This window comes from Balaenoptera musculus, chromosome 5 (assembly GCF_009873245.2).
Source record: "Balaenoptera musculus isolate JJ_BM4_2016_0621 chromosome 5, mBalMus1.pri.v3, whole genome shotgun sequence".
Classification (NCBI taxonomy): domain Eukaryota; kingdom Metazoa; phylum Chordata; class Mammalia; order Artiodactyla; family Balaenopteridae; genus Balaenoptera; species Balaenoptera musculus.
The window spans coordinates 19305700-19328650 of NC_045789.1; the positions used below are offsets into that span (position 1 = coordinate 19305700).

General features: G+C 38.1%; 1 protein-coding gene across 1 annotated transcript in view; it reads right to left on the reverse strand.

The window, feature by feature from the left end:
• The window catches only part of LOC118895895 (all-trans-retinol dehydrogenase [NAD(+)] ADH4-like), a 100343-nt gene that overhangs the window by 73879 nt on the left and 3513 nt on the right, over positions 1-22951 (reverse strand). Inside the window, 2 exon segments of the mRNA XM_036853460.1 lie at positions 2393-2612; positions 14101-14213. Of these exon segments, the coding sequence (XP_036709355.1) occupies positions 2393-2612; positions 14101-14213 (333 nt within the window).

Consider the following 22951-nt stretch of genomic DNA (forward strand, 5'->3'; position numbering starts at 1 on the left):
TATATGTGCCTTTCTCCTCAACTTTTGTCTGGGCCATTAAGCTACTGTTATCATTTTTGTTTCTGCTACAATTAAACCTTAATTTTGTGCCTAACGTGTCAGCTTGTTTGCCAAGTGCTTTACCTGCATTTTCTCCTTTAGTTCTCACTACACTAGGTAAGAAAAGAACTACTATATTTACCCTATTTTTCAGATGATGGGACTGGCAATTAAGGAGTTTAAAAAACTGGCTAAAAAAATGGTTATGAAGAACCTAGGGGCAGGACAGGAATAAAGCCGCAGACGTAGAGAATGGACTTGAGGACATGGGGAGGGGGAAGGGTAAGCTGGGACGAAGTGAGAGAGTGGCATGGACTTATATATACACTACCAAATGTAAAATAGATAGCTAGTGGGAAGCAGCTGCATAGCACAGGGAGACCAGCTCGGTGCTTTGTGTCCACCTAGAGGGGTGGGATAGGGAGGGTGGGAGGGAGACGCAAGAGGGAGGAGATATGGGGATATATGTATATGTATAGCTGATTCACTTTGTTATAAAGCAGAAACTAACACACCATTGTAAAGCAATTATACTCCAATAAAGACGTTAAAAAAAGAAAACAAAACTTGCTAAGGTCGCATGTCTAGTAAGTGATCTGAAAGCAAAGCCCATGTGTTTAAGCTTTATGCCATAGTTTCCTCAAATTAATCTTATCGAAGCATCTGAGCAAAAACCAGAGAACAAGATACTCTCAACTGTGCCGCTAGCCGTATGTTGTGCCTATTTAAATTTAAATTACTTGAAATTAAGTATAATTAAAAAGCGAGTTTTCCAGCTACACTAGCCATAGTTCAAGTTTTCAATAGCTATATATGGCTTATGGCTACTGAGTTGGACAATAAGCTATAGAACATTTTCATCATCGCAGAAAATTCTCTTGGACAGAGCTGGTCTGGAAGCATACTGGCTGTGGGTGTGAGGGGTGGTGAGAGAGAGATTTGGAGGTGTTGTTTGGAGAAGAGAAATTCAAATAACACAACACATTAGAATTGTCTGTTTTGTTCTTAAATAGCAAATTAGGGAGACAGTTAAGGGGAGACTTGCAGGTCAATACAGTGAGATTGTCTTCTGGTCTTATCCTTTGCTGGGGAGTGGCCCAGAGAAGTAAGATGACTTCCCAATTATGGAATGTCTGGGTGCCAATGAGAACACTGAAATGTGACTGTTCTATATCTTATTAATAATGTCAGGATATTAATCTATTTTTGTTTCCACAGGACAGGTAAATACCTGTGGGGAAGGTAAAGTTATGCTTCTCTAGTTTAACACATTGTCTTCTATTTCCTTTCATGGAGGAATATTTTTCCTACCTTTTCACCCCTCCATTTCTTGCCAAGGAGAATGCAAGGTATCCAGATTTCTGGAAAAGATAATGTGAAGTCAGAGACCTACCTCCCATGACATCACCTTTTATGGTTCTCCCAGAGAAAATCAGCATTGGGTCAAAGGAGAGTTGTGCATTTGACAGTGCTACTCCAATAATCATGTGTACTCCATAGCTCAGATGGCATGACTCCAAAACCATGACCTAATTTCAGAAATAGACTGATTAGCATCTCAGTGGCCCCAAATCACACCTCTTCTTACTCACAATCCTAAAAAATATTTTCCAGGTAGCTATATGAGAAAAATAATATAGACTAGAACATATGGTACACCCCCTGTGAGATCTTAGGCAATTAATTATAATTAAGTTTTTCAGTCTTTAAAATGAGGATGTTAGTACTTAATTCATAAAATGATGTTAAGATTGAATGGGATAAAGTATGTAAATATCTTGGCGTAGTGCAAGGCACATAAGATGTCCTCAAAAAGACTGGTTAAAAATTATAGTAATATTATATCCTCATAAAGTTAATTTAATGTGTACCCACAGGTTGTCAGGCAGCTGACCATCACTCTGCCCCAAGACCACATACCCTAGTATCACTGAGTCTGATGGCCTCAAAGGCAAAGTTGACCCCAGAGCCCATCATTTCCACCACTACCTGCTGGATGGGCTTCTTGAAGTTCTGAGGGTTGTGACAATCAGTGACCCCCTAATGCTCTTGCCTGGGGAAATTTCTCCTCATTGATGTCAACTCTTATGATCCCAGAAGCAACAAGGCTTTGCATGCCATAACAATGGCTGAGTAGATTCCTCCAAGTCCAAAGACCATGTAGGGAGAGGGGGGGTGGACCTACAAGTTTAGAAGATAAACTTCTATTAGTCATTCAAAGCTGATGCTCCTGTGTTAATAGGAAAGAAAAAAGTCACTTTGGTTTTATCTCCGGTAGGAGAAGCTCTCTGACTTCATGGCTCCCTGAATGTTGATAGAGTCATGGAAAAACAGCACAAAAGTATATTCTTACCTTTGCAGTGTTAAACATAGGTCCAAAGCCTGTAGGCACCTCACAGCTTATGATACAGACTTTATCCTTGGGAGCAGCAGCATCAATTTTACCCACTGCAGTTTCACGCCTAACAGTATATTCAGTGAATGTGCTAGTGCCATAAAGATGATAAATCTGCCTTCCTCTGCAGGTAAATCTGGTTCCATCTAACATTAATCCATTTGGAGAAAGAATACTGCTTCACAGATATATAAATTGACAAGGAGAGAAATATAGGATTTTAGCTCCCAGTCAATACGTGCACCAGTGAAAGCAAATTAGATGAAAGGAGGTCAAGGGAATTGGAGCTAACTTTCCTTCAAGCATAAATTGCTCTTGAGGCACCCGCAGGAGCCACAGTTTCTGGAAGAGGGAACATTAAGACTTTATCTCCTAAGGAAAGAAGATCAAAGAAAGTGATTATCAGCTTGGGTGGAGGCATGGAATGTGATAAATACCATAATAAGATAGGAAATTGTTTATACTATATATTATCAGTTTGTTGTAATGATAGTTATTATTTTTGAAGTTAATTATCATTTTGCTTTAGAATAGAAACAGATCAATTTTAATGCAAATGGACCTTGAAAATACAAAATAAAAATTAAAAGTTTGTCTCTAATAACATTGAAGTTCAAAAGTAATAGCAAGCTAAGTCTAAGAATGACACCAATATTTGTGGTATGAAGCTTATCTAGTTTGGTTAGTGTTCTATCCCAGGAGCTTAGCAGAGTGTTGTACCTAGTATGTGCTTAATTAATATTTGTTGAAAGAATGAATTAATACTCTAGTGTTAATGCTAGAATTAGTATTCATTTTGAGATATTATAGTATTGATTAAGAGCCCAGAATTTGAGGTAAGGAAGCCTGTGTTTTAACCCTAACTCTGCCATTAAGTTACTAAATCAACTGAAGATAAGATAATTAATTTGCCAAAGCTTCTATTTCTTCATACATAAAAGGTGCACCAAATATCTCTGACATATGTTCATTGTTAAAATAATCGTTGTTAGAATAATAATGCCTCCTTCTGACAATTTAAAGGATTATCATGTGCACGTGTGTGTGTGTGCATGAGCATATGTAGAAAAAAAGCTCTTAATCATACATACTTTTTTAGATCCCACATGCTGGCAACTAAGAGTTCATACGCTGCAGCCCGCATGCCACAACTAAGACACAGCACAGCCAAATAAATAAATAATTTTAAAAAGACATTTGTAATTTAGATTCAGTGACTATTTCATGTGGGAAGTAAAAATTTTCACTTCAAAATTTTCATTCAAGAAATATTATTACTCCTTGTAATTCAGCCTTGAGTATTTCTTGTAAGTCAGGCCTGTGAGCAACACATTAACTCAGTCTTTTAAAAATCTATGAATGTATTTCACCTTCACGTTTGAAAGATAGTTTAGTTGGATTTTTGGCTGGCAGTTTTTTTCTTTTAAGCACTTTAAATACTGCCCTCTGGAATTCATTGTTTCTGATTTTTTTTTTTTTTGATAATAAAATAAATGAGTTTATCTCAAAGCCACCCTGTGAGAAGATGGTGAGAAGTCACCCTCTGTGCATTCAGATTATGCTCACTGGCTAGACTGGCCCACGCAATGTGCACCAGATGATAGAGCTGCCAGCAATGTCGGGGACTGCGCATTCCCTAGCCCCCTACCCATTTTTTTTTTTTTTCACACACACACACTGTATTTTATTTTTACAAGAGATAAATAGACTGACACCAAGCATTGTACATGGATGACCACAACAAAAGCAACAATGATTGCAATTACCAAACATGAAACACACTCATACTATGTCATAATATTGACATTCAGTCCAGTAATCCTCCACTGTAACAGCTCCTTTACTTTGCAGTGAAAATTGATTTGTATATTCTTTGCCTCTGAGTCCTTGTGGGATTTTTTTTTTTAATTCAGACAGAAAGTCACAAAAATTATACTCATCCTCATCAGTTCACTCAGTCCCATGTAATTAATTTTTTTTTATCTTGATCTTTTGTTAGCACTTTTATGAGTTCATCAGTTTTTCATTAGAGTTCTGAAAATGCTTATTCATTCAGTTCAGCAGTACAGTCAGTTACCAGAAACCTGTACTTGTCAGAGTCTTTTCCATGAATTTCTTGAAGATGAAACCCTTTTATAAGAACATATTTGCAAAAGCATCAGAGTACACCCAGAACTGTCTGTAAATGACAAAAGACTTAAAAATGACCACAGTTAAAGATTTGATGAAAGTTCATAATAATGCAGTTGACAAGAAAATTAGTTATTTCTGAGATATACATTTTAAAGTAATAACTAGGATTATTACTTATAACATTATACCAGAACATATAAGATTTTTAGAAATTTCATGTAATGTCTGAAACATTTATATTAACATATTTCCATACATATTTCCATACAAATACAAATATAAGATTTTTAGAAATTTCATGTAATGTCTGAAACATTTATATTAACATATTTCCATACAAATAACCCAATGAAAGTTTAGTATTAGTTGTTTTGTTTGTTTGTTTTTTATACTGCAGGTTCTTTTTAGGCATCAATTTTATACACATCAGTGTATACATGTCAATCCCAATCGCCCAATTCAGCACACCACCATCCCCACCCCACTGCAGTTTTCCCCTCTTGGTGTCCATATGTCCATTCTCTACAGCTGTGTCTCAACTTCTGCCCTGCAAACCGGCTCATCTGTACCATTTTTCCAGGTTCCACATACATGCATTAATATACGATATTTGTTTTTCTCTTTCTGAATTACTTCACTCTGTATGACAGTCTCTAGATCCATCCACTTCTCAACAAATGACTCAATTTCGTTCCTTTTTATGGCTGAGTAATATTCCATTGTATATATGTACCACAACTTCTTTATCCATTCGTCTGTTGATGGGCATTTAGGTTGCTTCCATGACCTGGCTATTGTAAATAGTGCTGCACTGAACATTCGGGTGCATGTGTCTTTTTGAATTACGGTTTTCTCTGGGTATATGCCCAGTAGTGGGATTGCTGGGTCATATGGTAATTCTATTTTTAGTTTTTTAAGGAACCTCCATATTGTTCTCCATAGTGGCTGTATCAATTTACATTCCCACCAACAGTGCAAGAGGGTTCCCTTTTCTCCACACCCTCTCCAGCATTTGTTGTTTGTAGATTTTCTGATGATGCCCATTCTAACAGGAGTGAGGTGATACCTCATTGTAGTTTTGATTTGCATTTCTCTAATAATTAGTGATGTTGAGCATCTTTTCATGTGCTTCGTGGCCGTCTGTATGTCTTCTTTGGAGAAATGTCTGTTTAGGTCTTCTGCCCATTTTTGGATTGGGGTGTTTGTTTCTTTAATATTGAGCTGAATGAGCTGTTTATATATTTTGGAGATTAATCCTTTGTCCGTTGATTCATTTGCAAATATTTTCTCCCATTCTGAGGGTTGTCTTTTCATCTTGTTTATGGTTTCCTTTGCTGTGCAAAAGCTTTGAAGTTTCATTAGGTCCCATTTCTTTATTTTTGTTTTTATTTCCATTCCTCTAAGAGGTGGATCAAAAAAGATCTTGCTGTGATTTATGTCAAAGAGTGTTCTTCCTATGTTTTCCTCTAAGAGTTTTATAGTGTCCAGTCTTATATTTAGGTCTCTAATCCATTTTGAGTTTATTTTTGTGTATGGTGTCAGGGAGTATTCTAATTTCATTCTTTTACATGTAGCTGTCCAGTTTTCCCAGCACCACTTATTGAAGAGACTGTCTTTTCTCCATTGTATATCTTTGCCTCCTTTGTCATAGATTAGTTGACCATAGGTGCGTGGGTTAATCTCTGGGCTTTCTATCTTGTTCCATTGATCTATGTTTCTGTTTTTGTGCCAGTACCATATTGTCTTGATTACTGTAGCTTTGTAGTATTGTCTGAAGTCACGGAGTCTGATTCCTCCAGCTCCATTTTTTTCCCTCAAGACTGTTTTGGCTATTCGGGGTCTTTTGTGTCTCCATACAAATTTTAAGATGATTTGTTCTAGCTCCGTAAAAAATGCCATTGGTAATTTGATAGGGATTGCATTGAATCTGTAGATTGCTTTGGGTAGTATACTCATTTTCACAATGCTGATTCTTCCAATCCAAGAACATGGTATATCTCTCCATCTGTTGGTATCATCTTTAATTTCTTTCATCAGTGTCTTATAGTTTTCTGCATACAGGTCTTTTGTCTCCCTAGGTAGGTTTATTCCTAGGTATTTTATTCTTTTTGTTGCAATGGTAAATGGGAGTGTTTCCATAATTTCTCTTTCAGATTTTTCATCATTAGTGTATAGGAATGCAAGAGATTTCTGTGCATTAATTTTGTATCCTGCAACTTTACCATATTCATTAGTTAGCTCTAGCAGTTTTCTGGTGGCAGTTTTAGGATTCTCTATGTATAATATCACGTCATCCGCAAACAGTGACAGTTTTACTTCTTCTTTTCCAATTTGTATTCCTTTTATTACTTTTTCTTTGATTGACGTGGCTAGGACTTCCAGAACTATGTTGAATAATAGTGGTGAGAGTGGACATCCTTGTCTCGTTCCTGATCTTAGAGGAAATGCTTTCAGTTTTTCACCATTGAGAATGATGTTTGCTGTGGGTTTGTCATATATGGCCTTTATTATGTTGAGGTAGGTTCCCTCTATGCCCACTTTCTGGAGAGTTTTTATCATAAATGGGTGTTGAATTTTGTCAAAAGCTTTTTCTGCATCTATTGAGATGATCATATGGTTCTTCTTCTTCAGTTTGTTAATATGGTGTATCACATTGATTGATTTGCGTATATTGAAGAATCCTTGCATCCCTGGGATAAATCCCACTTGATCGTGGTGTATGATCCTTTTAATGTGTTGTTGGATTCTGTTTGCTAGTATTTTGTTGAGGATTTTTGCATCTATATTCATCAGTGATATTGGTCTGTAATTTTCTTTTTTTTGTAGTGTCTTTGTCTGGTTTTGGTATCAGGGTGATGGTGGCCTCATAGAATGAGTTTGGGAGTGTTCCTTCCTCTGCAATTTTTTGGAAGAGTTTGAGAAGGATAGGTGTTAGCTCTTCTCTAAATGTTTGATAGAATTCACCTGTGAAGCCATCTGGTCCTGGACTTTTGTTTGTTGGAAGATTTTTAATCACAGTTTCAATTTCATTCCTTGTGATTGGTCTGTTCATATTTTCTGTTTCTTCCTGGTTCAGTCTTGGAATGTTATACCTTTCTAAAAATTTGTCCATTTCTTCCAGGTTGTCCATTTTATTGGCATAAAGTTGCTTGTAGTAGTCTCTTAGGATGCTTTGTATTTCTGCGGTGTCTGTTGTAACTTCTCCGTTTTCATTTCTGATTTTATTGATTTGAGTCCTCTCCCTCTTTTTCTTGATGAGTCTGGCTAATGGCTTATCAATTTTGTTTATCTTCTCAAAGAACCAACTTTTAGTTTTATTGATCTTTGCTATTGTTTTCTTTGTTTCTATTTCATTTATTTCTGCTCTGATCTTTATGATTTCTTTCCTTCTGCTAACTTTGGGTTTTGTTTGTTCTTCTTTCTCTAGTTTCTTTAGGTGTAAGGTTAGATTGTTTACTTGAGATTTTTCTTGTTTCTTTAGGTAGGCTTGTATAGCTATAAACTTCCCTCTTAGAACAGCTTTTGCTGCATCCCATAGGTTTTGGATCGTCGTGTTTTCATTGTCATTTGTCTGTAGGTATTTTTTTATTTCCTCTTTGATTTCTTCAGTGATCTCTTGGTTATTTAGTAACGTATTGTTTATCCTCCATGTGTTTGTGTTTTTTACGTTTTTTTCCCTGTAATTCATTTCTAATCTCATAGCGTTGTGGTCAGAAAAGATGCTTGATATGCTTTCAATTTTCTTAAATTTACTGAGGCTTGATTTGTGACCCAAGATGTGATCTATCCTGGAGAATGTTCCGTGCGCACTTGAGAAGAACGTGTAATCTGCTGTTTTTGGATGGAATGTCCTATATATATCAATTAAATCTATCTGGTCTATTGTGTCATTTAAAGCTTCTGTTTCCTTATTTATTTTCATTTTGGATGATCTGTCCATTGGTGTAAGTGAGGTGTTAAAGTCCCCCACTATTATTGTGTTACTGTCGATTTCCTCTTTTATAGCTGTTAGCAGTTGCCTTATGTATTGAGGTGCTCCTATGTTGGGTGCATATATATTTATAATTGTTATATCTTCTTCATGGATTGATCCCTGGATCATTATGTAGTGTCCTTCTTTGTCTCTTGTAACATTCTTTATTTTAAAGTCTATTTTATCTGATATGAGTATAGCTACTCCAGCATTCTTTTGATTTCCATTTGCATGGAATATCTTTTTCCATCCCCTCACTTTCAGTCTGTATGTGTCCCTAGGTCTAAAGTGGGTCTCTTGTAGACAGAATATATATGGGTCTTGTTTTTGTATCCATTCAGGCAGTCTATGTCTTTTGGTTGGGGCATTTAATCCATTCACATTTAAGGTAATTATCGATATGTATGTTCCTGTGACCATTTTCTTAATTGTTTTGGGTTTGTTTTTGTAGGTCCTTTTCTTCTCTTGTGTTTCCCACTTAGAGAAGTTCCTTTAGCATTTGTTGTAGAGCTGGTTTGGTGGTGCTGAATTCTCTTAGCTTTTGCTTGTCTGTAAAGCTTTTGATTTCTCCATCAAATCTAAATGAGATCCTTGCCGGGTAGAGTAATCTTGGCTGTAGGTTCTTCCCTTTCATCACTTTAAGTATATCATGCCACTCCATTCTGGCTTGCAGAGTTTCTGCTGAGAAATCAGCTGTTAACCTTATGGGAGTTCCCTTGTATGTTATTTGTCGTTTTTCCCTTGCTGCTTTCAATAATTTTTCTTTGTCTTTAATTTTTGCCACTTTGATTACTGTGTGTCTCGGCGTGTTTCTCCTTGGGTTTATCCTGTATGGGACTCTCTGCACTTCCTGGACTTGGGTGGCTATTTCCTTTCCAATGTTAGGGAAGCTTTCGACTATAATCTCTTCAAATATTTTCTCTGGTCCTTTCTCTCTCTCTTCTCCTTCTGGGACCCCTCTAATGCGAATGTTGTTGTGTTTAATGTTGTCCCAGAGGTCTCTTAGGCTGTCTTCATTTCTTTTCATTCTTTTTTCTTTAGCCTGTTCCGCAGCAGTGAATTCCACCATTCTGTCTTCCAGGTCACTTATCCGTTCTTCTGCCTCAGTTATTCTGCTATTGATTCCTTCTAGTGTAGTTTTCATTTCAGTTATTGTATTGGTCATCTCTGTTTGTTTGTTCTTTAATTCTTCTAGGTCTTTGTTAATCATTTCTTGCATCTTCTCAATCTTTGCCTCCATTCTTATTCCGAGGTCCTGGATCATCTTCACTATCATTATTCTGAATTCTTTTTCTGGAAGGTTGCCTATCTCCACTTCATTTAGTTGTTTTTCTGGGTTTTTTTCTTGTTCCTTCATCTGGTACATAGCCCTCTGCCTTTTCATCTTGTCTATCTTTCTGTAACTGTGGTTTTTGGTCCACAGGCTGCAGGATTGTAGTTTTTCTTGCTTCTGCTGTCTGCCCTCTGGTGGTTGAGGCTATCTAAGAGGCTTGATGGGAGGCTCTGGTGGTGGGTAGAGCTGACTGTTGCTGTGGCGGTCAGAGCTCAGTAAAACTTTAATCCACTTGACTGTTGATGGGTGGGGCTGGGTTCCCTCCCTGTTGGTTGTTTTGCCTGAGGCAACCCAACACTGGAGCCTACCTGGGCTCTTTGATGGGGTTAATGGCAGACTCTGGGAGGGCTCACGCTAAGGAGCACTTCCCAGAACCTCTGCTGCCAGTGTCCTTGTCCCCACGGTGAAACAGAGCCACCCCCCGCCTCTGCAGGAGACCCCCCAACACCAGCAGGTAGGTCTGGTTCAGTCTCCCCCAGGGTCACTGCTCCTTCCCCTGGGTCCCGATGCGCACACTACTTTGTGTGTGCCCTCCAAGAGTGGGGTCTCTGTTTCCCCCAGTCCTGTCGAAGTCCTGCAATCAATTCCCACTAGGCTTCAAAGTCTGATTCTCTAGGAATTCCTCCTCCCGTTGCCGGACCCCCAGGTTGGGAAGCCTGACGTGGGGCTCAGAACCTTCACTCCAGTGGGTGGACTTCTGTGGTATAAGTGTTCGCCAGTCTGTGAGTCACCCACCCAGCAGTTATGGGATTTGATTTTACTCTGATTGCGCCCCTCCTACCGTCTCACTGTGGCTTCTCCTCTGTCCTTGGACGTGGGGTATCCTCCTTGGTGAAGTCCAGGGTCTTCCTGTCAATGATTGTCCAGCAGCCAGTTGTGATTCTGGTGCTCTCGCAAGAGGGAGTGAGAGCACGTCCTTCTACTCCGCCATCTTGGTTAATCCCTCCCCCCTACCCATTTAAACAAAACTTTCTTCCCATTATCAAGTCAATTTTTTCCTCCCCTTAAAGAAATCTTCCCTTCTTTGTTCCCACAGAGAACACAGGTCTTTTCTTTCCCTTTTTCTTCTAGAATCTGCTCAGCTTCAGCAGGAGGTTTCCATTCAGTTGCCTGGCATATTCCCTCATCAAATATTTATGGAGCAATTCCTATGTGCTGCATGCTGCTGCAGTACCAGGAATACAGCAGTGGGCTGTTTCTGATATTAATTGTTAGTCTTATTGGGGTTCCTTTTTATGTGATGTGTCATTTTTGTCATGCTTCTTTCAAGATTTTGTCTTTATCTTTGTCTTTGAACACAGACTTTGGCTATGAATATGTCTAGGTGTGGATCTCTGCGTTTATCATACTTGAAATTCATTGAGCTTCTTGGATATGTAGATTAACATTTTCCAGCATATTTGGTAATGTTTTCAGCAGTGAATTCTTTCAATTTTTTTTTGCTTCCTTTTCTCTCTCTTCTGAGACACCCATTATGTATATGTTGATATGCTTAATAGCATACCACAGGTCTCTGAGGGTCTCTTTGTTTTTCTTCATTCATTTTTCTTTTTGTTCTTCAGATTGTATAATCTCTAACGATCTATCTTAAAGTTTACTGATGTCTTCTGCCAGCTCAAATCTACTCCAGTGAGCACCTCCAGTGAAATTTTCATTTTGGCGATTATACTTTTCAACTCCATTTGGTTCTTTTTTTTTTTTTTTTTTTTTTTTTTAAATAAATATTTATTTATTTATTTATGGCTGTGTTGGGTCTTCGTTTCTGTGCGAGGGCTTTCTTCTAGTTGTGGCAAGCGGGGGCCACTCTTCATCGCGGTGCGCAGGCCTCTCACTATCGCGGCCTCTCTTGTTGCGGAGCACAGGCTCCAGACGCGCAGGCTCAGTAATTGTGGCTCACGGGCCCAGTTGCTCCACGGCATGTGGGATCTTCCCAGACCAGGGCTCGAACCCGTGTCCCCTGCATTGGCTGGCAGATTCTCAACCACTGCGCCACCAGGGAAGCCCCATTTGGTTCTTTTTTTAAAAAAATGTCTACTTTGTTGATTTTCACTTTTTGATGAGTCATTGTCATCATGCTTTCTTTCAATTATTTCAATATGATTTTCTTTAGTTTTTTGAATATATTTATAATAGCTGATCTCAAGTATTTTTCTGCTAAGTCTAATCTCTGGGACGTCTCAAGTGTAATTTTGATTGTCTTTTCTTTTTCTTGTTTAAGGGTCACACCTTCCTGTTTCTTTATATGTCTTGTAATATTTTGCTCAAAACTGGATATTTTCAATAACATATTGCAGCATCTCTGGATTCTGATTAGTTTCCCCTTCCTCCTCCATTTCCATTGGGGCTTGTTGATGTTGTTGTTTTTGTTAGTTTGTTTAGTGGCTTACATAGACTAATTCTATGAAGTCTATTTCCCTCTCCCCCACTCTTCACCATTGTGTAGTCTCTGATGTCATGTTCAGGTTTTCACCTTTTTCTTTTGGTTTCATTTTTAAATAAAATAAAACCTAAAAGTTACCCTTGGATCAGCATGGCTTACTATTTGACTAGTGCTTGATCAGAGATTGTGCTCAAGCTCCTTGAGCCAGTAAGGCCTGTATTCTTTGCGATGAATCTGCATATATCTTGGGGAATGCTTTCAAGACTTCCCCATGTTCACCCAGTGACTAGTAGCTCTCAAGTACCCACTCTGGTTGCTCCTGAGTGGGAGCAGCCTTAGTGCATGCCCACAGCCTTCTGGGACAAATGTGATCTTAGCAGGACCTCTTTTAACTGTTTCTTTCCGCAGTTCTGTGTTAAAGTTGCTGCTACTAGTTTCATGGAGCTTTTAGCCTTCTTTTATTTGCTCATCACTAAGACCTCTATTATTTTTTTTTATAAATTTATTTATTTATTTATTTTGGCTGCGTTGGGTCTTCATTGCTGTGTACAGGCTTTCTCTAGTTGTGGCAAGTGGGGGCTACTCTTCGTTATGCTGCGCGGGCTTCTCATTGCTGTGGCTTCTCTTGTTGCGGAGCTCGGGCTCTAGCCACACGGGCTTCAGTAGTTGTGGCACGCAGGCTCAGTAGTTTTGGCTCACGGGCTCTAGAGCGCAGGCTCAGTAGTTGTGGCGCACGGGCTTATTTGCTCTGCGGCATGTGGGATCTTCCTGAACCAGGGCTCGAACCCGTGTCCCCTGCATTGGCAGGTGCATTCTTAACCACTGCGCCACCAGGTAAGCCCAGACCTGTATTGTTTTTGACAACGCCTTAAGGCCTGAGTTCCTCCACACTGTCTTCCCAATAAAGTCTGCCCACTCAATAGAACTGCAGTTGCCAGTTCTCCTTTCTTGCCTTCCCCTTAGTTAGATTTTCTACACTACTACATCAGAGTTAGGAGTGAGGGTAGTGAGCCAGCAAATGGTATCCTGAGTTCTTCTCATCTTGCCTTCCAGTGTGGAGCCTAGCAGTGAAAGCTGGGGAGGAAAAGGGAGGTTATCTGGGTCCCAGTAATCTAGGTTGGCCACGTCTGCAGTAGAGCCTCTATGGATGGGAGCCGGGTGTGGGAAGAGAGCCTCTGCCTTCTCAGCCCTGGGGATAGAGTGTCTGATCTACTATATAACTGCATGTCAGAAATACTATATAATTGTGAAAAAAATAAGAAGCTTACGGTCAATAATTGCCTGTGTTAACTTCCATAATGTTTAAAAACAAAAGTGTAGGGACTTCTCTGGTGGTGCAGTGGCTAAGAATCCGCCTGCCTATGCAGAGGACATGGGTTCCTGGTCCAGGAAGATACCACATGCCGTGGAGCAACTAAGCCCGTTCGCCACAACTACTGAGCCTGCACTCTAGAGCCTGCGCGGCACCACTACTGAAGCCCATGCACGTAGAGCCCATGCTCCGCAACAAGAGAAGCCAACATAATGAGAAGCCCACGGACTGCAATGAAGATTAGCTCCCACTCACCACAAGTAGAGAAAGCCCGTACGCAGCAAGGAAGACCCAACGTAGCCCCAAAAAAAAAAACCCAGAAAACCAAAAGTGTATCTAAAACATCTGATGACATTTCAGTATTTATCTATATTTGTGCCACTTTAACAAAATGAAATGATTTTTGCTATTATGTATGGTCCTATAGATCTAAGTATAAATTGGAGAGAGCCTTAATTATTTTTCAGTAGAAAAAATGCCATTTGTTCTCCTAAACTTATACAATTATTATAAACACATATATCCACATCCACACCTGCTAAAAGTCTCATTTATATTTACATTAATTCGAACTTCACCAGCCTTTGTTGGATCAACTTCAATCTCTTCAATGGATGGGGGAGCATTTGCTGTCCAGGCAATGGCTGCCTGGATGTGATAATCTATTTTAAAAAAACATAAAATGGTGGGACTTCCCTGGTGGCGCAGTGTTTAAGAATCCACCTGCCAATGCGGGGGACACGAGTTCAAGCCCTGGTCCGGGAAGATCCCACATGCCGCGGAGCAACTAAACCTTTGTGCAACAACTACTGAGCCTGCAGTCTAGAGTCCGCGAGCCACAACTACTGAGCCTGCATGCCACAACTACTAAAGCCCGCAGGCCTATAGCCTGTGCTCTGCAACAAGAGAAGCCACCGCAATGAGAAGCCCGTGTACTGCAATGAAGAGTAGCCCCCACTCGCTGCAACTAGAGAAAGCCTGCATGCAGCAATGAAGACTCAACGTTGCCATAAATAAATAAATAAATAAATTTATTTTTAAAAAAACATAAAAAAAGATAAAATGGTGAAATGGGCTTATTGCTATTAAACAAAAATTGGATGAAATATGTAGTTAAATTCACTTCTACTATGCTAACTGGTCATTCTGGTTATCTCACTTTGAAATGCAGATAATCTACTTCATTAATTGAAAGCAATAGCGTATATACATGTGAATATATATAATATAAAATGTTGTAATGTGAAATCAGCGATATCTATCAATTTAGCTATCTGTAGAGAAAAGTAAGCCTATGTATATACCTCTCATATATCTCATGTCATTCTATGATATTGGTACATAGATAGTCTTTATTTAAAAATTGTTTTATCCCAGGCATCTGATTGATATACTTTACTCTTAAAGGATTTCTTTCATTCCAAATGGCCCGAGAGGTTAATCTTAGCCAGCTGATCTATGGAGCACAGTTCAGTTTATAGAGTCTAAATTTCTGCATTATATGTCCTAATATTAATCATTTATTTAAAATAGGGACAATTATAATTCTTCATGTAAAGAAAATTATAAGAAAAGTTGGATGTTACTTTGGTTATAGGACAAAAGAAACAATATTAGTTTTCTTCTTTAGTCAAATTCATTCTTGTAAAACATCATGAGGAACATTTTATCTTATCTTGGCACTTAGTTCCTGTGTCTTATAGCTCGTATTCATTTATTGCATTTTTATTTTTAAATCTCTGTACAGTTCAAGCTTAGATATTTATCTATCGATTTTTTCCATATGTTAGTAGGTGGCTGCAACTGGAGGATGATTTTAGTTTTATAGAAGGATATTTTTACTTTACAGAATGATTGATTAATATGTTTCTTTAAATAATAATTGTTCTTATTTTATCACAATTATGATCTTATTTCTTAAAAATTGACTTACAGTTTACCAGGAATACTTCCATTGTGTAAAACATGGTGCACGTGTATTCCCATGGCAACTTCAACACAGCCTTAGATAATAAAGTTTCACCCACTAGTAAGATCATACACAGGACTACATTTCAAGAGTAAACCATGCCTTACTTTGCTGGCTATTTCTGTGGAGAGTTTAGCTTGCTCCATCATTCCCTTTGACTGGTGCAGAAGTGAGAACTTTTGTCTCTTCCCCTCACCAGTCCAGACTGAGTATGACATTTTTCTCAGACCTCAGCGTGATTCATAGCCATTACACACCAATCAGGGATGGAGAGATGAAGGGAGGGGAGAAATGAAAAGCTGAGGGAGACAGGGGGAAGGAAAATGTAAGATATAAAATGGGGAGGTGAAGGATGAGGATGAGAACAATTTAAAGAGAAAGGAAGGAGGATTTTTGAAAGGAAAAAATGAAAGTAAATGGGGGTTTTAGAAGGAAAAATAAAAGAGATAAAGTAAAAATAACAAACTTTTCTTACAATGTATGTGGTGCTTTATGGTTTGGAAATTCTACATCCATAATCTCATTTTATTCTTAACCCAACCTCTAGACTAATTGTTCATATCATCCCTTTATTGATAAGGAGACTGAGTTTCACAAATATAATTTTAGCTACAGCTCAAATAAGATTTCTGATTTCAAATTCCATGATTTGGGGGGCCAAATAATGAAGAAAAATGTAAGAAATGATGAGAAGAGAGAGAAGTTTAGAAAGAATGGTAAAGATTGGTGAAAGATAGCAGGGAAAGAACATAAAAGAAAGAACAAAATTAAAGAGATTATTTAGAAAAGAACTGTGTTAGGACAGAAACCTAACTCAAACTGCAAAAATGGGTATTTAGTGGCTCAAGTAACCAAATAATCCACGTCATCTGGTTTTAGAAACAGAAGGATCTAGAGCAAGCTTTTTCAACCTTGACACTCAATCTGTAGATATGTATTTACTGGTTGCCTGCTGTTCCTCAGGTACTTTCTGTGTTGATGGAAATAGTGATGAGTAAAGATGCTGTAAATAAGACAGAGTATCTCCATCTCTGGTTGAAACCTGCCTCAATGTGGTCTTTATTTTAAAACTCACTTATTTTATCTCATTTTTCAATTTACCATTTTATCTTTTTGCCTCTTATTTTTATTTTAAATTTTCAATCTGTTCTTTTTCTTTAAGCTTACTTTTTTCTTTTCAAGGAAGAATTTTAAACAAATGTGACTTTATTGTTTTTTTGGAAAATTATACATGATCATTGCATAAAAAACAATTCATAGTAGTACAATTTGAAGGTAAGAATTAGCTGAAACTTCACAATACTAGCATAGTCACTATTGACTTTTGAGTGAACATCCTTTCAGAACATTTTCTTTCCTATTCTGTTCTGTTCTATTCCACTCCCCTCCCCTCTCCTCTCCTCCCCTCCCCTCCCCTCCCCTCCTCTCCCCTCCATTCCATTCCATTATATATCTATGGAGTCTATCTACATATGTATCTATAAAAAAGATAACTAGACTTACATAAATGGGATAATACTTAAATCAGTGTTTCTCAAAATGTGGCTTGGTGAGACCACCAGCATCGGAACACCCAGAATTAGTGGGATCTGCCTCTGAGCTAATGAATAGAATCCCCCTGTCTTGGATTTTAGACAGTCCACCTTAAACTTCCCATTTTAACCTTATTTTCTATTTTTTTATTAAGTAATATAAGTGCATAACAAAAATAAAATAGAACAGAAGGACCTATAATGAGAAAACAATTTACCATTTCCAACTTCACTAAACAGAGGTATACACACTTAAAATTTCCTGATTTTAGATCTTTTGGTAGTTACTCCATAGAATGAAGTAATATGCCTATACCTTATTTATTAATTTTAAACAAAATAATATATTGTGCAAGATGCAGCCAACTCTCTCTTTCTTCCTCTTCCTTAGAGCTTCTCATTATTATTTTTAGTTCTTCTACTGGTTACATTTATAATTTTAAATGAAATGACGAAAATAAGATAATTTGTATTTCGTTCTCTCACTTTTTAATTCATATCCCAAGATAGGATGTCATATTTTTCAAGAAAAAACAATAATATGAATGAAAAAATGAAAGGACATGATAGAAAATAAGAATATTAGGAAAGTAATGGGTAGATCAGATGCGAGAAGAAGGGACTAAAGGGGTCAGGAGTGGTTTCTGCCTTTGCTGCTCATTTGCTTGCTCTGGGCACTCAACATGATCTCGTCTTCAGACATGGAAGCATAAAACCCTACCTATCAGGATAGTACAGTTTAGGTTTATTACTTCTATCACACTACATTTGAAAATTACTGTTTTATGCCAATTTTAAACAAGTAGATTAGATAATGGAATAATCTCTCATGAATCCTCAGATAAATGTTATATTTTATAACATATTGTGGCTTATGTAATTTACAGCAATTTTTATAAAAATACACTAAGTTGAACACTTTATTCACTTTTCCAAAACTATTTCAAAATTATTTCTTTTGAAAACTGTGATGATTTGAACGTTCTTTGTGATGCTGAAGCATTTAATTATTCAGGTTTCCTCACCTCTCACTTTACTTTGATTGTGTTTTGATCAGTCCAGATGGGAGGTGAGATGGAATTTCAGGTTAAATTAAGTTTTGTTCAGTCTATTTGAGAAACAAAAATAATAATACCCCAATGTCTCTCTGATTTTTTATTTTATTCATTTCTTTATTCATCAACTTTTAAAATTGTGTCTATTAATGTATGCCACACCTTGGGCTAGTCAATGGAGAATAAAAAGGTTAGTAAGAAAGTCATGGTGGGTACAGATGGACCAGTTTGCAAGGCAGAAATAGAGACACGGATGTAGAGAACAAACGTATGGACACCAAGGGGGGAAAGCGGGGGCAGGTGGTGCTGGTGGGATGAATTGGGAGGTTGGGATTGACATATATACACCAATATGTATAAAATAGATAACTAATAAGAACCTGCTGTATAAAAAAATAAATAAAATAAAATTCAAAAGGCAAAAAAAACGAAAGTCATGGTGGGGACTTCCCTGGTAGTCCAGAGGGTAAGACTCCACACTCCCAATGCTGGGGGCCCAGGTTCGATTCCTGGTCGGGGAACTGGATCCTATATGTATGCCACGACTAAGAGTTCTTATGCAGCAACTAAGCATCCGCATGCTGCCACTAAAGATCCCTCATGCTGCAGCGAAGATCCCGCGTGCCACAACTAAGACCTGGCACAGCCAAAATAAATAAATAAATATATTTTTTAAAAGTCATGGTGGATCCTCATCACAGACCTTTTTACAGGTTTTTATCTGAACTTGAGCCAATGTAAACTTGTGATTCAGGAGCTGTCTGTCTCAGTGTTTCCTCATCTGTGTAAGCATAGGTTGCATTAGATGACCTATGAGGAATAGTATCTTATTTTACTATTTGTATTAATGAATCTTATGCAAATGTAGGCACTCAATGATTGAATCACTGATACTTTTTTTTTTTAGTTTCTTCATTAAATAGAACAATAGCTGGTAGAGCAATTTTATCCAATTTATTATCCCTTTTCCTTGTAGCTTCAAGTGCTGTCGTTCTCTGTATTAGTCTCTTTTAGCCTTTCGATCAAATTTTGTTAGTAGTTTCCATCCAACTCTTCCTTTTCTTGACAAATATTTATTGAGCACCTACTATATTTCTAGCCACACATAGAGCTGAGGGAAGTTTCAAGCAGAGGAAACCATTGCAAAACCTTGAGGTGTTAATGAGCTTGGCACATTTAAGGAATTGAAAGAATGTCCTGGAGCTCTTGTAGAATGAGCAAGCAACAACATGGTGGGAAGTGAGATGGCCAAGGTAGGAACTTCTTTGGTACAAGCACCAGGCTGACAATGTGTAGGCATCCCAGGGAGCACTCGCCATACAGTAAGACTTTAGATTGCTTACTCTAGAGCCTGCATCTAATTATTTGTTTATGGACTCCTGCATCTTTTCATGCTGTTAAATACATTGTACCTTTTTTTTTTTTTTTTTAATTGTTTTGAACTTTTCAGTAGAGAATTTGAGTAGGGTCTTGTCCTGGCCTTCCTCATTTACTTTTATCCCTTTTGTTACAAAAGGATAAAAAAAATAATACCCTAGTATTCCTGTGGATTTTGTTTTGTCAACTATTCATTTTGTTCCAGGAGGTTGCCTACATTATATATATAGTGCCTAACATTACATATAAACTTACAAATTACAGTTCACAGAAGTCTTAGGTAATTAAGAAAGTTGCAATCATAGGATCAGGGACTTAGACACAGACAGGAATGGTGTAAGAAGATACTATAAATTATTTGTGTATTATTTGCACTCCGTAGTCAAATTTGACCAGGTCTTAATCTCTAGATTTGTTTTTTTAATTTACAATTTCAACCATTTTTATTTATTTTTATTTATTTATTTGGCTGTGTTGGGTCTTTGTTGCGGTGCGTGGGCTTCTCATTGCGGTGGCTTCTCTTGTTGCTAAGCGCGGGCTCTAGGCTCACAGGCTCTAGAGCGCAGGCTCAGTAGTTGTGGCTCACACGCTTAGTTGCTCCGCGGCATGTGGGATCTTCCCGGACCAGGGCTCAAACACTTGTCCCCTGCATTGGCAGGAGGATTCTTAACCACTGTGCCACCAGGGAAACCCTACCACAGACATTTTAAAGGCATACACACTTTAAAGAAAAATCCTCTAGGTCTGAACAGGGAGTTTCCATCCCTAGGGTTGTTAATAGCGAGGCCTTTCTACTCTAGGTTTATTTTTTAATCTGTTAAAAGCTGTTTGAGTTGGCTTTCAATTATATTAGCTCCTTGAAGTATTGCTTTCTATCAAGCAAGAGCACATAAATTAGCAGAGAGGGAAATTATTTTGTCATGAAATTATTGTGAAACTTTATTTTATGAAAATTCCCAGTTGATTCCCAAAATTGATAGAATAGTCTTCTCCCATTATATATAATTATATATAAATCATTTATATATATATATATATATATATATATATATATATATATATATAAATGTTGTGGGGAGCATAGTAGATGGAAGGCCACTCCCACAAATGATGACACTTCACTTCCTTCTGGTTGCTCCCAGGGATTCCTTTAATGCAGTGTTCAGTAAATTACAGCCCACAGTCAAATCTGGCCCGCTATCTGTTTTTGCAAATAAAGCTTTATTGAAATGCAATCATGCTCATCCATTTATGCATTGCCTATGGCTGCTTTATGGTACAATGGCTGACTTGGGTAGTTGTGACAGAGGCCATATGGCATTCACAGCCTAACATATTTACTATTTGGCTGTGTTAGTTTCCTAGGACTACTGCAACAATGTAACATAAACTGGGTGATTTAAAACAACAGAAATTTTTTGTCTGATAGTTCTGGAAGCTAGAAGTCCAAAATCAAGATGTCAGCAGGGACACGTTCCCTCTGAAAACTGTGGCGGTATTCCTTCCTTGCCCTCTCCTAGCTGCTGGTGGTTACTGGCAATCTTTGGCCACCATGACATCCTAGGTTCCTTGACTTGCAGCTGCCTAACTCCAGTCTCTGACTTTATCAACACATGAATTCTCCCTGTGTGTCTCTGCCTTCACATGGCTGGCTTCTTCTTAGGACACCAGTCATGTGGGATTGGGGGCCTACTCTCCTACAGTGTGACCTCATCTCAACTTAACTAATAACATCTGCAACTGTATTTCCAAACAAGGCCACGTTTTGAGATACTATGGCTTAGGACCTCAACATATCTTTTTAAATTTTTTTTCTAGAAGGGACACAGTCTGGTGCTTAACACTGGCCTTTCAAGGGAAAGTTTGCCAACCCCTGGTGTAAAGGGAAACTTTTTTGTTGGGGACACGCCATTGGCATGCCCAACATTTTTGTAAAACTACACTGTGGTATAAGTTTCTTCCCACTCAATCCTTCCTTCTCTCTCTCCTTTAACAGGCATTGGATCAGCATTGCATTTTGGAATCCCTTTCTGCCCATTTCAGCTCCTTTCCTCTTTATCCTTCACAAGTTTTTAACCAATGAATATCTAATTCTGTCTTGCTAACTACTTCTCAGAGGACCCTAAAAGACACATCCCTTAGGATTTTCAAAACAAAATTGAGGCATCTGGGAGATCAATGAACAATATTCTCAACATTTTCCAACTCAGGGTATTTAAAAATCTTCATTGGTTCTGTCCAAAGGTAATTTATGGGTTATAAGTGGGTTTATATTGATTCTTTTGGCAGGTAGTTGGTTATCACTTTGGTAACACAGTGGTTTTAACACCCTTTGAAAGTAGAAAGCAAATATTAACACAAGGTTAAAAAAATTAGAGCCATCAAAAATTAAAACATCCTACATTATGTAGTAAATTGGTGCAGAATCATTAATGAGAGATGAGGGAGACATTCTACATTTAATCCTAGTAACAGTCTGATTCCATTTTGGACATTTGACTGCTGACTGCTTTTAAGCCCTCACCCATCCCTATTCCATTCTTGCCCCACATCTGATCAGTATTATAAGAAATCCTGAATACTCTCCTTTGGTTCTGGGGGAAAATCCAAACCACATGCCGTGACCTGCTCACCCTGATCCACCCCTTAACCACAATAAAGGTCAAAGCCAGTCACCCCACCTAGTTCTCTCAAGCCATTTTTGAAACTGCTTAAGAGCATGTCTGCTCTCTTCATAAAGCTTATGTTAGTAATAAATCTTTTCACACCCTCTTGGTACATATGTGACATCATCAGTGCACATTTGAACAGATTTTAGCTGAGAGGTTCACATTCCTAAAACAGGTTATTCACTAGGACCCTACATAATGCTTTGCTCCTGCCGCTGCCTATGCCTCTGTCACCAACGAAGATCCTGTTTCTCAGGATTATAGGGAAAAATACCCATGGCACAGCCAACTTAAGCCGGGGGTCCTTAAACCCTATAGAGCAAGCACTGCTGTAGGGGAGGCCCTGAACCCTGACAATGCTCATATGAGACTCTCTGGAGGAAGAAACTCTAAATATAAATAGAGCAGAGAGGATTTCCTCAAAGTATAGCCAGTTACTACCAAAAAAGAGACATCCACAATTTGACCCAATTGGAAATCCAAAACTACTAAAACTTTATACAACAGAAAAACAAACCAAAAAAAGGTTTTGTGCTTCTATCATGTAGGTTCTAAATTGTCTACAACAATAGACAAACTTTCATGGACTTAATATTAGGACTCAAGGTATAGTTATAACTGGGGATCCTACTGCATTTAAACAAGGTACCCTCTACATGGAGATTTGACTAAATTTAAATAAAAGGCTCCCTATACTCTTAGGGGAGTTACCAAATATAAAATAGAGGAAAATTAGGTATTCCTCATCTTAACCATCAGAACTATTGCCTTGCTTAAATTTCCC